At 36.4% G+C, this 16,788-nt stretch overlaps 1 protein-coding gene across 1 annotated transcript; it reads right to left on the bottom strand.

Annotated features, from left to right (window-relative positions):
• Positions 1-969: 969 nt before the first annotated feature.
• Positions 970-14,291, bottom strand: LOC127619912 (transmembrane protein 106B-like). Its single transcript, XM_052092944.1, has 8 exons — positions 14,150-14,291; positions 8,316-8,529; positions 8,080-8,143; positions 7,561-7,720; positions 4,153-4,293; positions 4,025-4,074; positions 3,883-3,936; positions 970-3,483 (listed from the first exon to the last, which is right to left on the bottom strand). The coding sequence occupies exons 2-8, from the start codon at positions 8,518-8,520 to the stop codon at positions 3,354-3,356; spliced, it is 804 nt and encodes a 267-aa protein (XP_051948904.1). The 5' UTR covers positions 8,521-8,529; positions 14,150-14,291; the 3' UTR covers positions 970-3,353.
• Positions 14,292-16,788: the final 2,497 nt, after the last annotated feature.

Here is a 16,788-nt window from a genome sequence, read left to right as displayed (position 1 = left end):
CACTTAGTACTCAAAACATCTAGACCCTCCCTGTCAGTAACTTGTACCACTGTTCCCTGGAACTTGTTTAACATCTTCTCTGCTTTGGACTTAACAGGTTTCACTGGAAGGTTTGGTAAATCACAATCATAAAAAGGTAGACAAGTCAAAGGGTTTCCTTCATTCACATTCTGACCCCTTTTGGTTTAGCCTGAGTTAACGCCACATTACAGGTATTATTGGGGAACAATAAATCATCAAAACAGGACAATCATGGCCAATAATCACAGGGTATGGTAATTTTGGGGCTAGTCCCACATCCTCACATTGACAGAATGGTAATTACAGTCCTCACTCCTCCAGTTCTGTTTCCATGGCAACCATCTATTGACTGATCTGGGGTTCTGTGAATGATAAATCAAGACCTTGTTCCTCAGTTTTTTTATTATTTGCTATGAACATAGCAATGCATTATGCAAACCCTAGCCATCATCCCAGGGACTTGGAATGGTACTTTGAGACTCATAGTTCCCTCTGGTGGCAAAACCAACAGATTGATTTACAAAGGCCCACTGATCAAATATGAAGATCTTTGCAGACAGTAGAGAACTCATAAATCTCATTCTTATTCTTTATTCTGATGTTTCAACTTGTAATATTTACATTCAGGAAATGTAAATTAATAGCTGGACCTTTTGTCAAAAGTTCTCAGTGCCCCCAAACAAATTTGGCATGCAGCTTTGAAGAATCTCTATTTATAGAGACATGTCCTTGTGACAATTACAGCAACTGACTGTATAGAAATTATGACTTTTATTGGCAGTTTTGTCTCCATGACAACCATTGGGACTTGTATGTGTCCTGAATGCACTGCTTTGTTGACAGCTAATTTGTCAAAACCATGCTCCTTTGAACTGGCATTGCAGTTTGCAGTTATTAAGGTTAAAATAACACTATTTAGACAGTGCATTTAAAAACATGATTACTTCACTTTTATACCTTTGTTGGTAAATAATGGCATTAAAAATATGCTTCAAAACAGTGCTTAATAGGTAGTTTCAGCAATCAAGTGAAGTTTGGAAACTTTCCAAAGTTTAAGAAGAAATGCAGCATCACACACTCGATCACATTTCCTGTTTTTCAATAAGAGTGAATTTATTTGAAACTTGTTCCCTGTTTAATATTGGTGAGAGAGCCATTTCAGCCACTTTCAATATAATTAAACTGGTTCAATACATTTTAATGCACAATAATGGTGTGAAATAATCTAGTGTTTCTTTTGAGATGAGTGCATAAATTGCACATATATTAAAGCAAGAACATAAAAAAAACAAACTGGAAATGATTATTCACTCTTGTACACATAAGAAAGTGTGTTGTGTGCTCCTATACAGAATCATCTGACAGAATTATTAACATCATTGAAACATAAAATGATTTACAGTCACAGCAATATGCTAAAAGAAATGCACATACACTGTGTCAAGCACATTTGTTAAACTCGTAATCAAATAAATGTAATGAAAGAACGAGTGACTCAAAACACATCTATTTAACAGAAACTAATATATTTCATATTTCAAACACGTAAACGGAGCCTTCAGCAGGGTCAAGTTAATTAATAATCTCAACAGCAGTCCAAACCTCTTTTCTCAAAAATCAAAAGTGCTACATACAAATATGTACATGAAGAAAATGCTTGTGACAAAATACACAAATGCAAAGTCATATTAGTAGCCATTCCTATTACAGAGGCGATAGACCATCTTTCATAAAATATCAATCTGTGAACTTTTTTACAAACATGATTCAAATGTTTAAAAATGTAGTCCTTTTAGTCACTTTGAGAATGTTAAAAATGTTTAATTATCACATAAAATTTTCTAGATGAAAAAGCAAACTACTATAATTCTTCTAAATTAAATGCATTTAAATTAATTTCATGAAATCAATGTTATTACATTGAGAATCTGAGGGAATGATAATTTCATACAAAAACATCTTGCACACATCCAATAGTCTCAGATCCCAGTGATTGTTGGTTTTCTTCAGATTTAGTGCTTTATTGGTCTATTTACATTTGGAGGCCATTTTTTGAGGGGAGTTTAATAGCTTATGAACTGTGACAATTTGTAAATGTCACTAAAGAGCAAAACAGAAATAGATAGAAACATCCTACATGTACCAAACTGTACCAATCTCACAGCCTGTGAGAGTTCTGTGAAATGAGGTATGCACAGTAACTTGAGGTAACCTGTTTTCTGGAATATTTTCTTTTAAATAAACACTAAGTGCATCTCACCTCAATGTAAAGATCCCAAAGCATGCAGGGCCTCTTAGGGAGTTTGGATAGATTTATCCCATCACTTAAAATTTGTAGTGAATATCAGATTACAGAACAAAACAGAAAAAAAAAATTATAATAAAAAACATGAAACAGGAGTGCACTTTACAAACAGTAATCTTTAAATCAAGTAATTTTAGAGTGCTTTTAAATAGGTAGTGCTTAAAAACAATGTATGTTTGTCAAAAGGGATCAACTTCTACCAAAACAATAATGCATGATTCAGTTTGGCAATGTGAAACGGAATGAGAATTAGGCAGACCTCAATGTTAATATTGCCTGAAGAACATGAAATGTAAAGTGCATTTGTGAATTGCAACACCCTAACATGTTCTAGTGGTTAATTGGCAGAGAAATGTAGTAGTAGTCCCTAGAGGTCTGCACTGGCCTTAAAATAAATCCCGAACCGACAGTGTGGCCCGACCCTACCCAGCCCAAACGATAGCCTACTGTCAGATTTTAAGCCCGAACCTGCTTACTATCTAATTTCTTCTCCTAGCATATACTGTTGGAATAGGCTGTATTTTATGTAAGCATATAGGCAACATTCGTATTTGACAAAACAACATGTTTTTGACAATTTTAAGTTAGTTTTAACTTGACACAGTGTTTAAAATATGCCAGTCCTGCATGAGACGCAGAAGAAAAAAATGAGACGCGGTGCAAATGTCAAAGACATTCGTCCAGCATGTGTGCAAACAATGGGAAAACAGAACATATGCGCATGAAAACACATTCTGTGTGAATGGACCCTAACTCGTCCGTTTGCGCGTATCTTTGAGTGAGAGCGCGTGCTCTCGCTCAAAGATACAAAGAAACAAGTTTGGTGAGCCATTTTATTTTTTTATTTATTACAAACCCGAATACGAAGTCCTATTTGGAAAAACTGACCCAAACCCAGCCTGAAACCGGTCGGGCCCGGGTAGGGTTGCAGACCTCTAGTAGTCATTCAAACAATTTTGCCGAAACAATGACAAGGAGTGGAGAGGTGAGGGACAGGGTGGGGCATTATACTACATCAGGGTCACCTCTAGCCTGACCAAGGTGTATTCAGGCTATACTCATGCAGGGATGTAGTGTTCCCTCCGCAATCCACATACTGGTACATCTCCTGAGACACCTGCTCAGCATGGCCAAAATACACTGCTGTGACTGTTATCCTGGAAAACAAGAATCAAAGTTAGTCAAATGGGCATCAAGCATATTTATGTAATTACACATAAATCCACATTAACCACTGAAGTCTTATGGATTACTTTTATGCTGCTTTTATCTCCTTTTGGAGCTACAAATCTCTGCCCACCATTCACTTGCATTGTATGGACATACAGATCTGAATATATTCTTCTAAAAATCTTTGTGCTCAGCAGAAGAAAGAAAGTCATACACATCTGGGCTGGCATGAGGGTGTCAATGATGAGGGAATTTTCATTTTTGGGTTGAACTATCCCTTTAAAATGATTTGTAATTTGCCTGTAATACTGATGTTAAATTGCATGTATTATTCCCCAAGCACATAAGCTCTTCAATATAAGTGTGTGTAATTCACGGATACTTACTGCATCATAACCACAATGTTGTGCACCTTGATGCTCTGCAGGGTGCAGTAGTCACTGTAAAATAGAGGCAGTTTTAAAAGGTCTGCTAGGAAAGAAAACACCTTAAAACATGTTTTAGTGTTTGAAAATGGGGTAAACTTACTACATATAACTCATTTCATCTGCTATAGTGGTGGGTACCATGTAGTCAATCTGAAAAACAACATATAAACAAAGTTATATACTGAAAAATGTCACCAATCCTGCCTACTTTCCAAATGCCAATTGTACCTGCTTCATGTCCAAGGGGCCAATAGAGATGATGTTGCTAACACGGGTTTTTCCAATCACCGTCTTGGAAAACTGCACCTGGGCTGTAATGTTGGCCACATCCACAGAGTAAAAGTTGTTGTTAGTAATATTCAGCAAGTTCTGTAAAAGAAACAAGGACACATAAATAAACAGGATAAACTGGCTGATACAGATTTTTAGATTCAGTGCAGATCCACAAGCTTTTGATTAGATTCAGAGCCATTTGGTTATATTCACTTAATGTCTATTTTGCTTATATGCTGTATGTAAGAATTTCTCTCTCAGTTTATGGTGTTAACAGGGACCTTCTCTCTTGGTATATTATGAAATTAGAATTTATAAATTTTATTTTATCATTACTTTCATCAAAAGAAAAATGTAAATGTAGAAACCTTGAATGTATTCCATCAATCAATAGGATGTCTTGAAATGCCATATTATGTATTGTTACATGTTTATTTTTTTACATGCATACTTTGTACTATTTACAAGTATTTACATTGATAAGTAGAACAAGTGCTAAAATGGTCCTGTCTCTTTAAAAATCGTGGCCGTTCAGCAAGCATTTTTATTTTTCCACCAGCCAGTGGCTAATCACAGACATTTTTATTTGCATAGTGCAAAGTTTGGTTGCACATGCCAGTGATTTACTCACATTGTAGAGGATTGCGCATGAACAAGATTGATGTTGGGATTTCCAAGGTGTATTTCAGGTTAAATACCAGTTAAGCTCAATCGACAGCATTTGTGGCATAATGTTGATTACCACAAAAAATAATTTTGAATCATCCCTCCTTTTCTTTAAAAAAAACAAAAATGGAGGTTATAGTGAGGGACTTACAATGGAAGTGAATGGGGCAAATTTTTGGAGGGTTTTAACACAGAAATGTGAAGCTTATTATTTTATAAAAGCAATTGCATTATTCTGTTAAAACTTGTGTATTATTTGACCTGTAAAGTTGTTTAAATTGTAGTTTTTAAAGTCGCTTTAGGGCTCGTTGACATCATATCAACATGGTAATGAAGTGATTTTATCACACTAAATCATGTTTAAACACATATTTTTTATGTCTTGTGGTTATAAAGGGAGTGTCTTGGGGCCTGGGTAGCACAGTGTTAAAGACGCTGGCTACCACCACTGGCATTCGCGAGTTCGAATCCCAGGGCGTGCTGAGTGACTCCAGCCAGGTCTCCTAAGCAACCAAACTGGCCCGGTTGCTAGGGAGGGTAGAGTCACACGGGGTAACCTCCTCGTGATGGCTAAAATGTGGTTCGCTCTCTGTGGGGTGCATGGCGAGTTGTGCATAGAATGCCGTGGTGGATGGCGTGGGCCTTTGCGCTATGTCTCAGTGGTAACGTCCTCAACGAGCCACGTGATAAGACACAAGGCAAGGCCAGGCAAGTCTATTTATATAGCACATTTCATACACAATGGTAATTCAAAGTGCTTTACATAGAAGAGATTAAAATAAGAATAAAAAAATAAGAATAATTGAAACAGTTTAGAATATAAAATAAAATACAGTACAAACAGTAGGACACACAGTGGCACAGTGCTCATTCAGTAAATGCACAGCTAAACAGATGTGTTTTGAGTCTGGATTTGAATGTGACTACTGTAGGAGCACATCTGATCTCTTCTGGAAGCTGGTTCCAGCTGCGGCTGGCATAATAGCTAAAAGCAGACTCTCCTTGCTTAGAGTGAACCCTTGGTATTTCTAGCTGATGTGATCCTAATGATCTGAGTGATCTGTTGGGTTTATATTCAGTGAGCATATCTGCAATATATTGAGGTCCTAGCCCATTGAGTGATTTATATACCAGTAATAATACTTTAAAATCAATCCTAAATGTAACTGGGAGCCAGTGTAAAGACCTGAGGACTGGTGTGATATGTTCATATTTTCTGGTTCTGCTCAGAATCCTGGCAGCAGCGTTCGGTATGAGCTGCAACTGTCTTATGGTCTTTTTTTCCACAAGGGTTGACGGTCTCAGACGCGGGGGCAGCTGAGATCCGTCCTCTGCCACCCGGATTGAGGCGAGTCACTACGCCACCATGAGAACTTAGAGAGAAATTGGGAGAAAAAGATGCATCTCGGGTAATCCGATAATAAGTGGTCAGGTAAGACAAATCGATGTTTACACCTGGTCACTTAAATAAATCTCCTGTGACCACTTGTGTTCAGATTTGGAGGGGAGGGACTCATGACAACATACATCAATCACTATGTCAGTGTGTTACTGCAAGATAATAAACCGCTGAAAAATCAGAAAAGACAAATAAAGCACAAAAAAACCGGTGCACTGTTTCTCTCAGATGCAGTTGAAACTTAAAGAACAAATGCAACATTTTGAGTAAAATTATCCTTTGTCTTAGTGGAGTACCTCTATTAGTTTTGCTTCTGATGTGTATGCTTCTCATCTGTGTCCCTGCACGTTGATGTAAGATACACTGAAGGAGCTCTCGTGCTTGTTTATGTTTCCGCCTTTTAAATTTTCCGACAGGACGATTATTTCCTTTTAAAGCAGCAGCTAAGTAGCAAAGTTAAATCTCTTGTTTTAGCGCAGAGGTTGATTGATAGGTGAGCTTGATAATCAACATGAATTAGTGTTTACACCTCAAATGCGATGTGTTTTTTTCTCTCGATCCAGTCACAAAATGTTTTAGACCCCATTTACACCTGTATTTAACACTGACCACTTCTGATCGGATCACCTGAAACACATCAGAATATCAGGTACAAACTGGGTCTTAGACTATGATCTGTCCTAAGACAAACATTTTAGGGTCAGCTATGCTCAGATTCGAAATAAACAAAGTGTGAAATATAAAATCTACACTAAATCCAAATAAATATGATTCCATTTTTATATTTTATAATCTTGGCATAGTCACTGCATTTTGCCTTTGTAAGGCAGCCAACTAAATACATACAGGTTTCAAACTACATTTTTAGTAGAATTTTAATTTTTGGTTAAACTATCACTTTAGTTACTCCTAAAGAAAATACACAGTTAGAAATGAAAAAGACTAGTCCAATACACATTTCAATGTGGAATAAAGTCATTATTATTGTCAAAAAAGCCATTATTCAAACGCACCCTGAGGAAGGCCTTTTCTGCTGCTATGCACGACTTTCCAACCCATTTGTATAATTTGAATAAAGGCTTTTTAACCTTTTTTTCACATTGAAGTGTGTCTTGGATCCATTTTTTTTTACTACTAATAGTCCATCCTACCAAAGAGCACCTTTGTTGTAAAAATGTTTTCAGGCTTCTGAGCACACCAGCACATGTTTTTCTTCTCGTGACCATCAGACACTTTAAAAAAAAATGTGAGAGTACAACATTCATTTGTAGTTTGAAAATTGCTCAAGGGGAACTTACAGTAATATTGAGATAAACGATGCGTTTGCTCTGGTCATACAAAACGTACACAGACTTCACTCCCACATAGTTCACATCAATGGAACGTGGGAAAAGGAAGAACACAGCCAGGCCGGAGAGCAGCAGGCACAAACTGACTGAAGCAGTCACATACAGCTTGCTGTAAGACATATAACATTAATTAGCTGAATGTGTTTTATCAAAAACTCATTTTTCCCCCATGTCTTTACACTCACATCTACAAAGTAATAGGATGTATAATATTATTCCTATAATGTAGTCCAAATTAATGTTTTCATATATTTGTGATGACCGGTTCAGATGTTCAAATATAATAACAGCAGAGTGAGATAACCAACAGGTGTTATCATGCTAGAGGTGATACTTCTGTTTCACAAAATGTTCCTCTTAAAGTGCCAAATATATTTTAATGAAAGAATTTAATAATAAGTCTAAATGGGTGTAGACTACTTGCATGAATGCATTAGATGTGGCCAGTATGAAAATCGTATCTCTTACGTTCTCCTTGGTCTCAGCCTTTGGTCACTGTATGGGATCAGGGCCACCAGCTGGTTTTCTTGGCCTGCATAAACATGTCACAGTGTGTCATATTTAACATATCAAGTCATTTTTGTGAGAGATGACATTTCTAAATGGGTTATTTTAAAACATTCACTTTATGTAATCAATTAGATTTCAACAGAAACTCTGGACAAAAAGATACTTCATAAAGTATTATCAATTTACAAATTTACCCCGTGGGATTCTTCCAGTGCCATGGCACGTGGGGCAGGTAATGCCGTCTCGGCCAGTGAACTCAACATATGGGAACTGCGACACATCAGCCCCATTCTTGCTCTCATCAGTTTGCATAGCACTGTAGACAGGTGATGAAGTCAGGCTATCCTGACAGTCATCATGACAGGTATGCTTAGGCAGGTGGGAAAGAGCCTTCCCCATTTTTTACACCTGGTGATAACAGCAATGTTTTAATATGGATGAAAAACATAAATTATTGCTACAAATATACGTACGCTTTCAGAAAACCCCAGAATTTACTAGACAACTGCACATTTATTTAATAATCTCTTCCCTAATAAAGCATTGGATAGAACAGATTCTTTAATAGAGAATGGAAAGGATTACTATTAAGGTTTCTTTTTAAAGAGAACAAAATCTAATAGAACATTATCTTTAATAGGGAATCGAATTGAACAGAAATAAAATAATAGGGAATCTTCAATACAGACTAGTACATTTAATTAAATGAGTGATGTAGTCGGATGTAGGGCGGCTGTGGCTCAGGTGGTAGAGCGGGTCGGCCACTAATCGCAGTGTTGGTGGTTCGATTCCTGGCCCACATGTCTCCACATGCCAAAATGTCCTTGGGCAAGACACTGAACACCAAGTTGCTCCCAATGGCAGGCTAGCGCCTTTCATGGCAGCTCTGCCGTCATTGGGGTGTGTGTGTGTTAATGGGTGAATGACTCACAGTGTAAAGCACTTATATAATCTTAAAACATAATAAATGCAGATACGGGTCAGGAGCTTCAGTTAATGTTGACATCAACCATCAGTACCATCTAAATTATTTGGACCGATTGTTGGTACCAGATTGGCTGGTTTGAGTATTTCTATAACTTCTGATCTCCTGGGATTTTAAAGCACAAGTCTCTAGAATTGACTCCGCATGGTACCAAAAACAAAAAACATCCAGTGAGCAGCAGTTCTGTGGAATGAAATGCCTTGTTGATGAGAGAGGTCAACAGAGAATGGCCAGACTGGTTTGAACTGACAAAGTCTACGATAACTCAGATAACTGCTCTGTACAGCTGTGATTAGATAGATAAATAGATAGAAGGACAGACAGACAGAATATATATAATATGAAAGTGGCTGGTAAAACTGTGCATTCATGTGCCACTATAACTGGTGGACAAAAAAGTTAATTTCATACCCAGGTAATAACTATTGCTAAAAATGCATATCTGTTCCATGAGCCTGTTTTGTTTTAGCCAGTATAGAGCTTTGTCATGCTTGTTTTGTTGTTTGATTGGTGATTATTGGTTAACCAGTTATTAACCCATTCGATTAATCGAATAGAACAGAATATGTAATAGAGAATCAAATTGAACAGTATCTTTAAAAGGGAATTAAATATAATGGAATCTATAATAGGCAATTGAACAAAATATAATCTTTAATAGAGAATAGAATCCTTAATTTGAATAAATCAAACAGAACAAAATCTTTACTAAAGAATGGAACAGTACAACAAACAAATAAAACAGAATCAGAATTATGCGAGATCCCAGACCCAGATAGCAAGAAGATGTGGGCCAAATCCAGCTTTTTTTGGCACTTCTGGTTTGGTTATGGCAGTGACATTTTAACACCTTTGTGTGAAATAGCATTTGGCTGAAGTCTATTGTGAGTTTGGTCAACCAAAAGAAACAACGCAAAGACAGACATTAATTTGCCTGAACATTGGCTTGGGTCTGGTCAACCAAAATTGGCTGAGATCTGGTATGCCAAATTAAATAAAGACATGACGTCAGCTGAATTGTGGCATGAGTGCGGATAAACACAAGACACACTTTCGGCTTATTTCTAGCTGGATTGAGTCTGTGTTTACAAGAGACGATTCTGATCATGTTCAACCTTTCAATGGCCTCGATTCATATCCAGCTACATTATGAAATTTATAACAAAGATGCCTTTTTAGAAATATTGTTTCAAAAATATATGTAGATATATACAGATAGTTCAAAAGACCCAGATTCTGGAAGTAAAGTGGCCGCCATTTTTATGGCACAGTTTTAAAATCACAAAATGGACAGCTGATCGTAAATCAGTATTGACTACAGAATTGTCATATTTCTAACTCCTGAATGGGTAGAAATACAACAATGAGAACAGCAATACATTATGCACAGACTCATTATCAGCACTAACAAGCATGCCATAGTGATGAGAATTCCGATTATTTTCCGAAAACCGGTTCTTTCGGACAGTTCGTTTCAATGAACCGGTGCTACACATAATGATAATACCCCGGAGTCGTGGAATACACGCTCAAACACATTCAATAAAGCCATTTGTAAGTGCATATTGCTGATTATTACATTTTATTCAGTGAAGTTATAATAAGGGTGTTTATTGTCAGTGTTTCATTCAGTGATCGCACATCTTCGATACGTTTTCTACATTAAAGTTTTGCACCTAAAGCACGCAATACTCTCAATGATATACAAATGCAGATGTATTTCTCGGAAGCATATAAAGTAAATAAACAAGTCTTAATCAACTCACCCTTTTTACAGAAACCATGATCCAGCTCATAACAACTTCAAATATAATTTGCATGCAGAATACTCAATAGTAAAATTAATTTACATCTCTCGACTGAAATGTTTCGCCCCCCTCATTCAGCTCACTCGCTTTCGAAACTGAAAGAGGCGATTCTCAGTTCAGTGTACTGTGAACTCGAGAGCTGCTCTCCATGGATCAGTGTACTGTTGAGAACTCTCGCGACTGGGTTATCATCATATGTTGATAAAACGGAAGTACAATCAAGCAATAAACATATTTCCAGTACGTTTTGAAATAATTTCTGCTGTTCAGCAAAATACATCAGAAACATGCATTTCACCCCGCTTAATAACACTGCACACACATGCCAAGTATCAGCAGCTCAACAGTTCTCAGTATGTCAGACACAAGAACTGCTGCGAGCGACTCATTGTACTGGTGACGTGAGAACTTTTGAAACCAGAGCGTTCAGTCCGATTTGTGAACTATTTGGAGCAGTTCATTACAAATAATTTTTTGAAATGTAATCGTAGGAAGCATTCCCTGTCTTAGGTCAGTTAGGATCACTACTTTATTTAAGAATGTGAAATGTCAGAATAATAACAGAACTAATGATTTATTGATTTCCTCACATTCCCAGTGGGTCAGAAGTTTACATACACTAGTATTTGGTAGCATTGCCTTTAAATTGTTTAACTTGGGTCAAACGTTTTGGGTAGCCTTCCACAAGCTTCTCACAATAACTTGCTTTAATTTTGGCCCATTCCTCCAGACAGAACTGGTGTACCTGAGTCAGGTTTGGTTGCCTCCTTACCCGCACACACTTTTTCAGTTCTGCCCACAAATTTTCTATCAGATTGGAGCTTTGTGGTGGCCACTCCAATACCTTGACTTTGTTGTCCTTAAGCCATTTTGCAACAACTTTGAAGGTATGCTTGGGGCCATTGTCTATTCGGAAGACCCATTTGCGACCAAGCTTGAACTTTCTGGCTGATGTCTTGAGATGTTGCTTCAATATATCCACATCATTTTCCTTCCTCATGATGCCATCTATTTTGTGAAGTGCACCAGTCCCTCCTACAGCAAAGCACTCCCACAACACAATCCTGCCACCCTCATGCTTCACGGTTGGGATGGTGTTCTTCGGCTTGCAAGCATCACCCTTTTTCCTCCAAACATAACGATGGTCATTATGACCAAACAGTTCAAATTTTGTTTCATCAGACCAGAAGACATTTCTCCAAAAAGTAAGATCTTTGTCCCCATTTGCACTTGCAAAATGTAGTCTGTCTTTTTTATAGCAGTTTTGGAGCATTGGCTTCTTCCTTGCTGAGCAGCCTTTCGGGCTATGTAGATATAGGACTCATTTTTACTGCGTATATAGATACTTGTCAACCTGTTTCCTCCAGCATCTTCACAAGGTCCTTTGCTGTTGTTCTGGGATTGATTTGTACCAATCTATGTTCATCTCTAGGAGACAGAATGCATCTCCTTCCTGAGCAGTATGATGGCTGCGTGGTCCCATGGTGTTTATACTTGCGTACTATTGTTTGTACAGATAAACGTGGTACATTCAGGGAAATGAATTTTCCCAATTCATATATGGGAAAATTATAATATCAAAACTGTCATTTTGAATGATAGCTTACAAATGTGTTTCTTTTATTTTTAGGTTGCTTTTATTTTACCAGTTCAGTTTAACATTTATTTTTTTCCAAAAATATTTAATGTCTCATTTTTACATTTATTGTTTGTTTCAGTTCTATTGTCTTTTGTAGCTTATTTGATTGTTTATCATTTGTATATTTATTGCTTGCTTTTGTAATATTAATGTATCCATTACATAGTAAATGTTTATATTTTACTATTTTCTTTAGATATGGTTTTATTTTTAATGTTGAACAATTTTTACATTTATTGCTTTTTGTTATATTGTCTTTCTGCAGGTTTTTTTTTTTTTTTTATCCATTACATGTTTTCACACTTAAGTAAATATTTGAGTATGTCTATTTTTTTCCATGAGGGTTGCAATTATGTTGGCAAATGTATGACATCTGAGTGTTTTAATCCTAAATTAATCCTAAATAAAAAACTAATTCTACACCTTTGCTATTTTGACACTTATTTGAAAAATATGAAAATATTACATTAAATATGGCGCTTGGCAATGTTAAGGCTGCTATCTGGCTTCGAAGCTTATGAGATTCATTAATATTCTTGTTATCTAAATAATAAGATCACTAGTTAAAAAAAAAAAAACGGTGCAACGTTCAAATCGACGAACAACAGTATTACCGCTGGCTGGACACTAGGTGGTACTATGGGATAATTTTCTTTAAGCAGGGTTAGGCCTACACAATAAAGCAAGACACCTTGATTTCAAACTCTGCACTTTATTTTTTATTTATTTTAACTAAAAATTCAAATGAAACTGGAAAAAACAAATAAGTGCAATTAAAATGTGTGTTCCCACCCGTATTGAGGTCCACCACGAGGACTTAGAGCAAATTGGGAATTTGACATTCCAAATTGGGTGAAAAAGGCGACAACATAAAAAAAAAACTAAATACTGATACTAAGTAAAAATGTACTCAGTGTAACGCATAAAAACCAAAACATCCACTACGTCACAAAAATCCACTAGAGGAGGATTCGAAAATTACGCTGTCTGGGATGGCTTAAGTCAAAAACCAATAAAATAAAATGGCCAAATACTAAAACAACTTTGCTTAGCAGGTCCAAACATATTGTATAGGTATAAACACACTTAATAAATAAATAAAGCTGTTTAAACGGCCTGAACTTCAGCAATCGCAGCTGCAATGCATAACAGTAGAAAAGATTTGGACCCTAGCAACACTTACACTCATTTTTATCCGCCGTGATACATCATCTGGGACAGTCATGACTCATGTCAACACGACAGAGTATATAACCGAGAGAATGATTCTCGGCACGATGTCAGTGATCGGACAGTGACACCAATCATTGTATTTGCCGAAACGACAGCTGTCCTCTTGTAAGTGATTTATGACAGCTGGACGACCTGAGGTCTGGTCACGGCTTTGATGTTTTAGCAGAAAGTACGAAGTAAGAAACAGACACATAACCATTATATAAACCATTCGTAGGCCTTAACACTACACCAACTCGTACTGACATGTTCACTAAAAACAAAGCTAATTAGATCGGATCCAGTCGATAATTCCCGTGTCTAACACTGAAGCGGATTTGTCTTATATTATATATGAATACTTGTAAAAGATGCTGTTCTTACGTGAATTCGTTTACGTGAGCGCCTCAGTCGTCATGCAAATGTTGTTTCTCTTGGCCTGACATGCGTAGTGCGACGCCTCTTGGAAACGAAATACGAATCAAACTACTATGAAGGTTTAGCAAGTCAGTCCACTGTCGGCCATCTTTGGAACACTCTCGGGAGGTTATTTCCTGTCATGACAGTGCATCTCCTTTCTACTTGAATGGGGAAAGACCGAAATCTCAAAAACGGTTGGTCAAGATTACTCTCAACGAACATATTGCAAATCAGCAATAAAATTTGATAATATTGGAATAATAAATTATGCTTCTTTACCTCGTATTATGCTAAAACACACAATTTACCTGGTTTGTATAGCTAATGCGCATGTGCTTTACCGTGTTGATTGACAGGCGATGTCTATATTTAAAAGGTGATTGGCTCTTTTACCTATAAGGCGGGACTTCCTTTCTACATCCGTTGAGCGCTAGAGCTTCTTGGTTGGGGGTTCCATTTTCTCCCATTTGTTTAAATAGAAGTTGCCCGTCTCTGCTAAATAATCTCTGGTTTTGCTCATGAATATTAATTAGGTACTTCTGAAGCGATATGATAAGTGGGGGTGACTAATAATATCCTGTAATCATAGGCAAATCGGAGCTCGCTCCCGTGAGCGACGATCGCAATGTATGAACTATCAAAGAAGACGCGATGTGAGAGAAGCACAGACGTGTCGCCGATGTCAGTGAGATATTTAGACTGTTAAATATCTGGACCTGTCTGCGATTATATGGAGGCCCAAACCTGCAAAAATAATAAATAAATAAATACATGTAATAATAAAAAAATAAAGGAATAAATGTCTTGATAAAACAAATATAATTAGTTTTTAATTAAATGTATTCTTGAATTTATTATTGTTTGACTTTATTCCTTTATTATTTTCTATATTTATTTTTAACTTTATTTTTAGTCTTTTTAACTTTTAATTATTTATTCATTTATTTTGCATATTTTTGTTTTATTTATGTGTTAATTTATTTTTTTATATTTATTTATTCCCACATATATTTATTTCCATATTTATATATTCCCATATATATTTATTTGTTTATACATGTATTTATTTTTTACTTATCTGTGTGCAACATGGAAATGAGGGAGGCGGTCCTTGCGGAGCTCCAGTGCATCATTGGTTGAGAGCTCAATAGTACTTATCGGAAGCAGATGGACATCCCACCTCAGCATGGTTTGACTTGCACAGATTTTGAAGATGCAGGGAAACGTTTTGCAGAGAGTTTAACAATCCAGGATGTGCTTCGACATTCATACCAGCATAGAGCTCTCCTAAAACATCAATAAGCACCTCTAAATGAAACATAGTTATTTGATGCGTGGTTATCGACTTCATTCGCATGTCGCGCAACTCTCTAGATATATGTGAAGAGTCAGCTATAGTTTTAAAAATGTTTTTATTGCAGATGTATACATACATAAACGATCAGGGAAATGAAGCATGGTTGTATCTTTTACAATGAACAATCATAACATCAGAAATCAATAGTATGGATTTGCAGACATCAAAATATGAAGTTATATACACAGAAAAAAAAGAAAAGGACAAGGATAAATCATATAATTTATGAAACTTGCTCATTTTGTGGTTTTGTTGAGGAAACCAGCCCACATAATTATCATACAAGAGACAAAAATGTAAGAATAAATACAAAAATAAATAAATGTGGGAATATTTAAATATAGAAATAAATACATGTTGGAATAAATAAATATAAAAATAAATGAATGCATAAATAAATAATAATAATAAACTAAAACAAATGAAAGAATAAAAAAAGTTTTAAAGAATAAAAATAAAAAGAGAAAATAATAAATAAAGGAACAAAAGTCATACAAAAATAAATTCAGGAATAACTTTAATTAAAAACTAATTATATTTGTTTTATCAAGACATTTATTCCTTTATTTATTTTCTTATAATTACATTTATTTATTTATGTATTTATTTATTATTTTTGCATGTTTTGTCCTCCATACGATTACAAATCGCGCAATGTGAAATATGTTTTGGCTAAATACAACTGCAGCGTTGACCTACAGCCAATGAGAGAGCAAGAAACGGGGCACGGGAAGTTTCAGTGGGAATCCTCCTGATGTACCTGAAACAGAACATCAACTAGCATGGCTAGTCCCTGCATTTTCCAGCAGGACAACTTCAAACAACGTACTCCCCAGATCTCAAGTGCATGGCTGTGTGAGCAGAGAGTGTGGGATCTAGATTGGCCTGCCTGGAGTCCTGACCTGTCACCAGTTGAGAATGTTTGGTGTATTATGAAGCACCCCATAAGCAAATCAGTAAGGCTGACTGATAATTGAACGTCACGTAACGTAGGCTAATTAATATTCATAAGCAAAGCTTCCACCATAGTAGAATTGTATAACGAAATGACAGTAAATCGTTATTTATTATCCCCCGTTCTGAGCAAAATATATAGTGCCACTGCCAGGTCAAATGAATATTATAACAGGAGTCGAGAAATAACTGGTGCGCAATATTTACAGTGGACTGAATGGAGATCCCGTCCACCCAACAGTGATTTCTCATCCTCCCCGTTTACGTCTTTGACTCCGCCTCTCCACGGCCA

Source organism: Xyrauchen texanus, chromosome 26, assembly GCF_025860055.1.
Source record: "Xyrauchen texanus isolate HMW12.3.18 chromosome 26, RBS_HiC_50CHRs, whole genome shotgun sequence".
In the NCBI taxonomy this organism is placed as follows: Eukaryota; Metazoa; Chordata; class Actinopteri; order Cypriniformes; family Catostomidae; genus Xyrauchen; species Xyrauchen texanus.
This window is presented reverse-complemented; position numbering and strand designations above follow the sequence as displayed.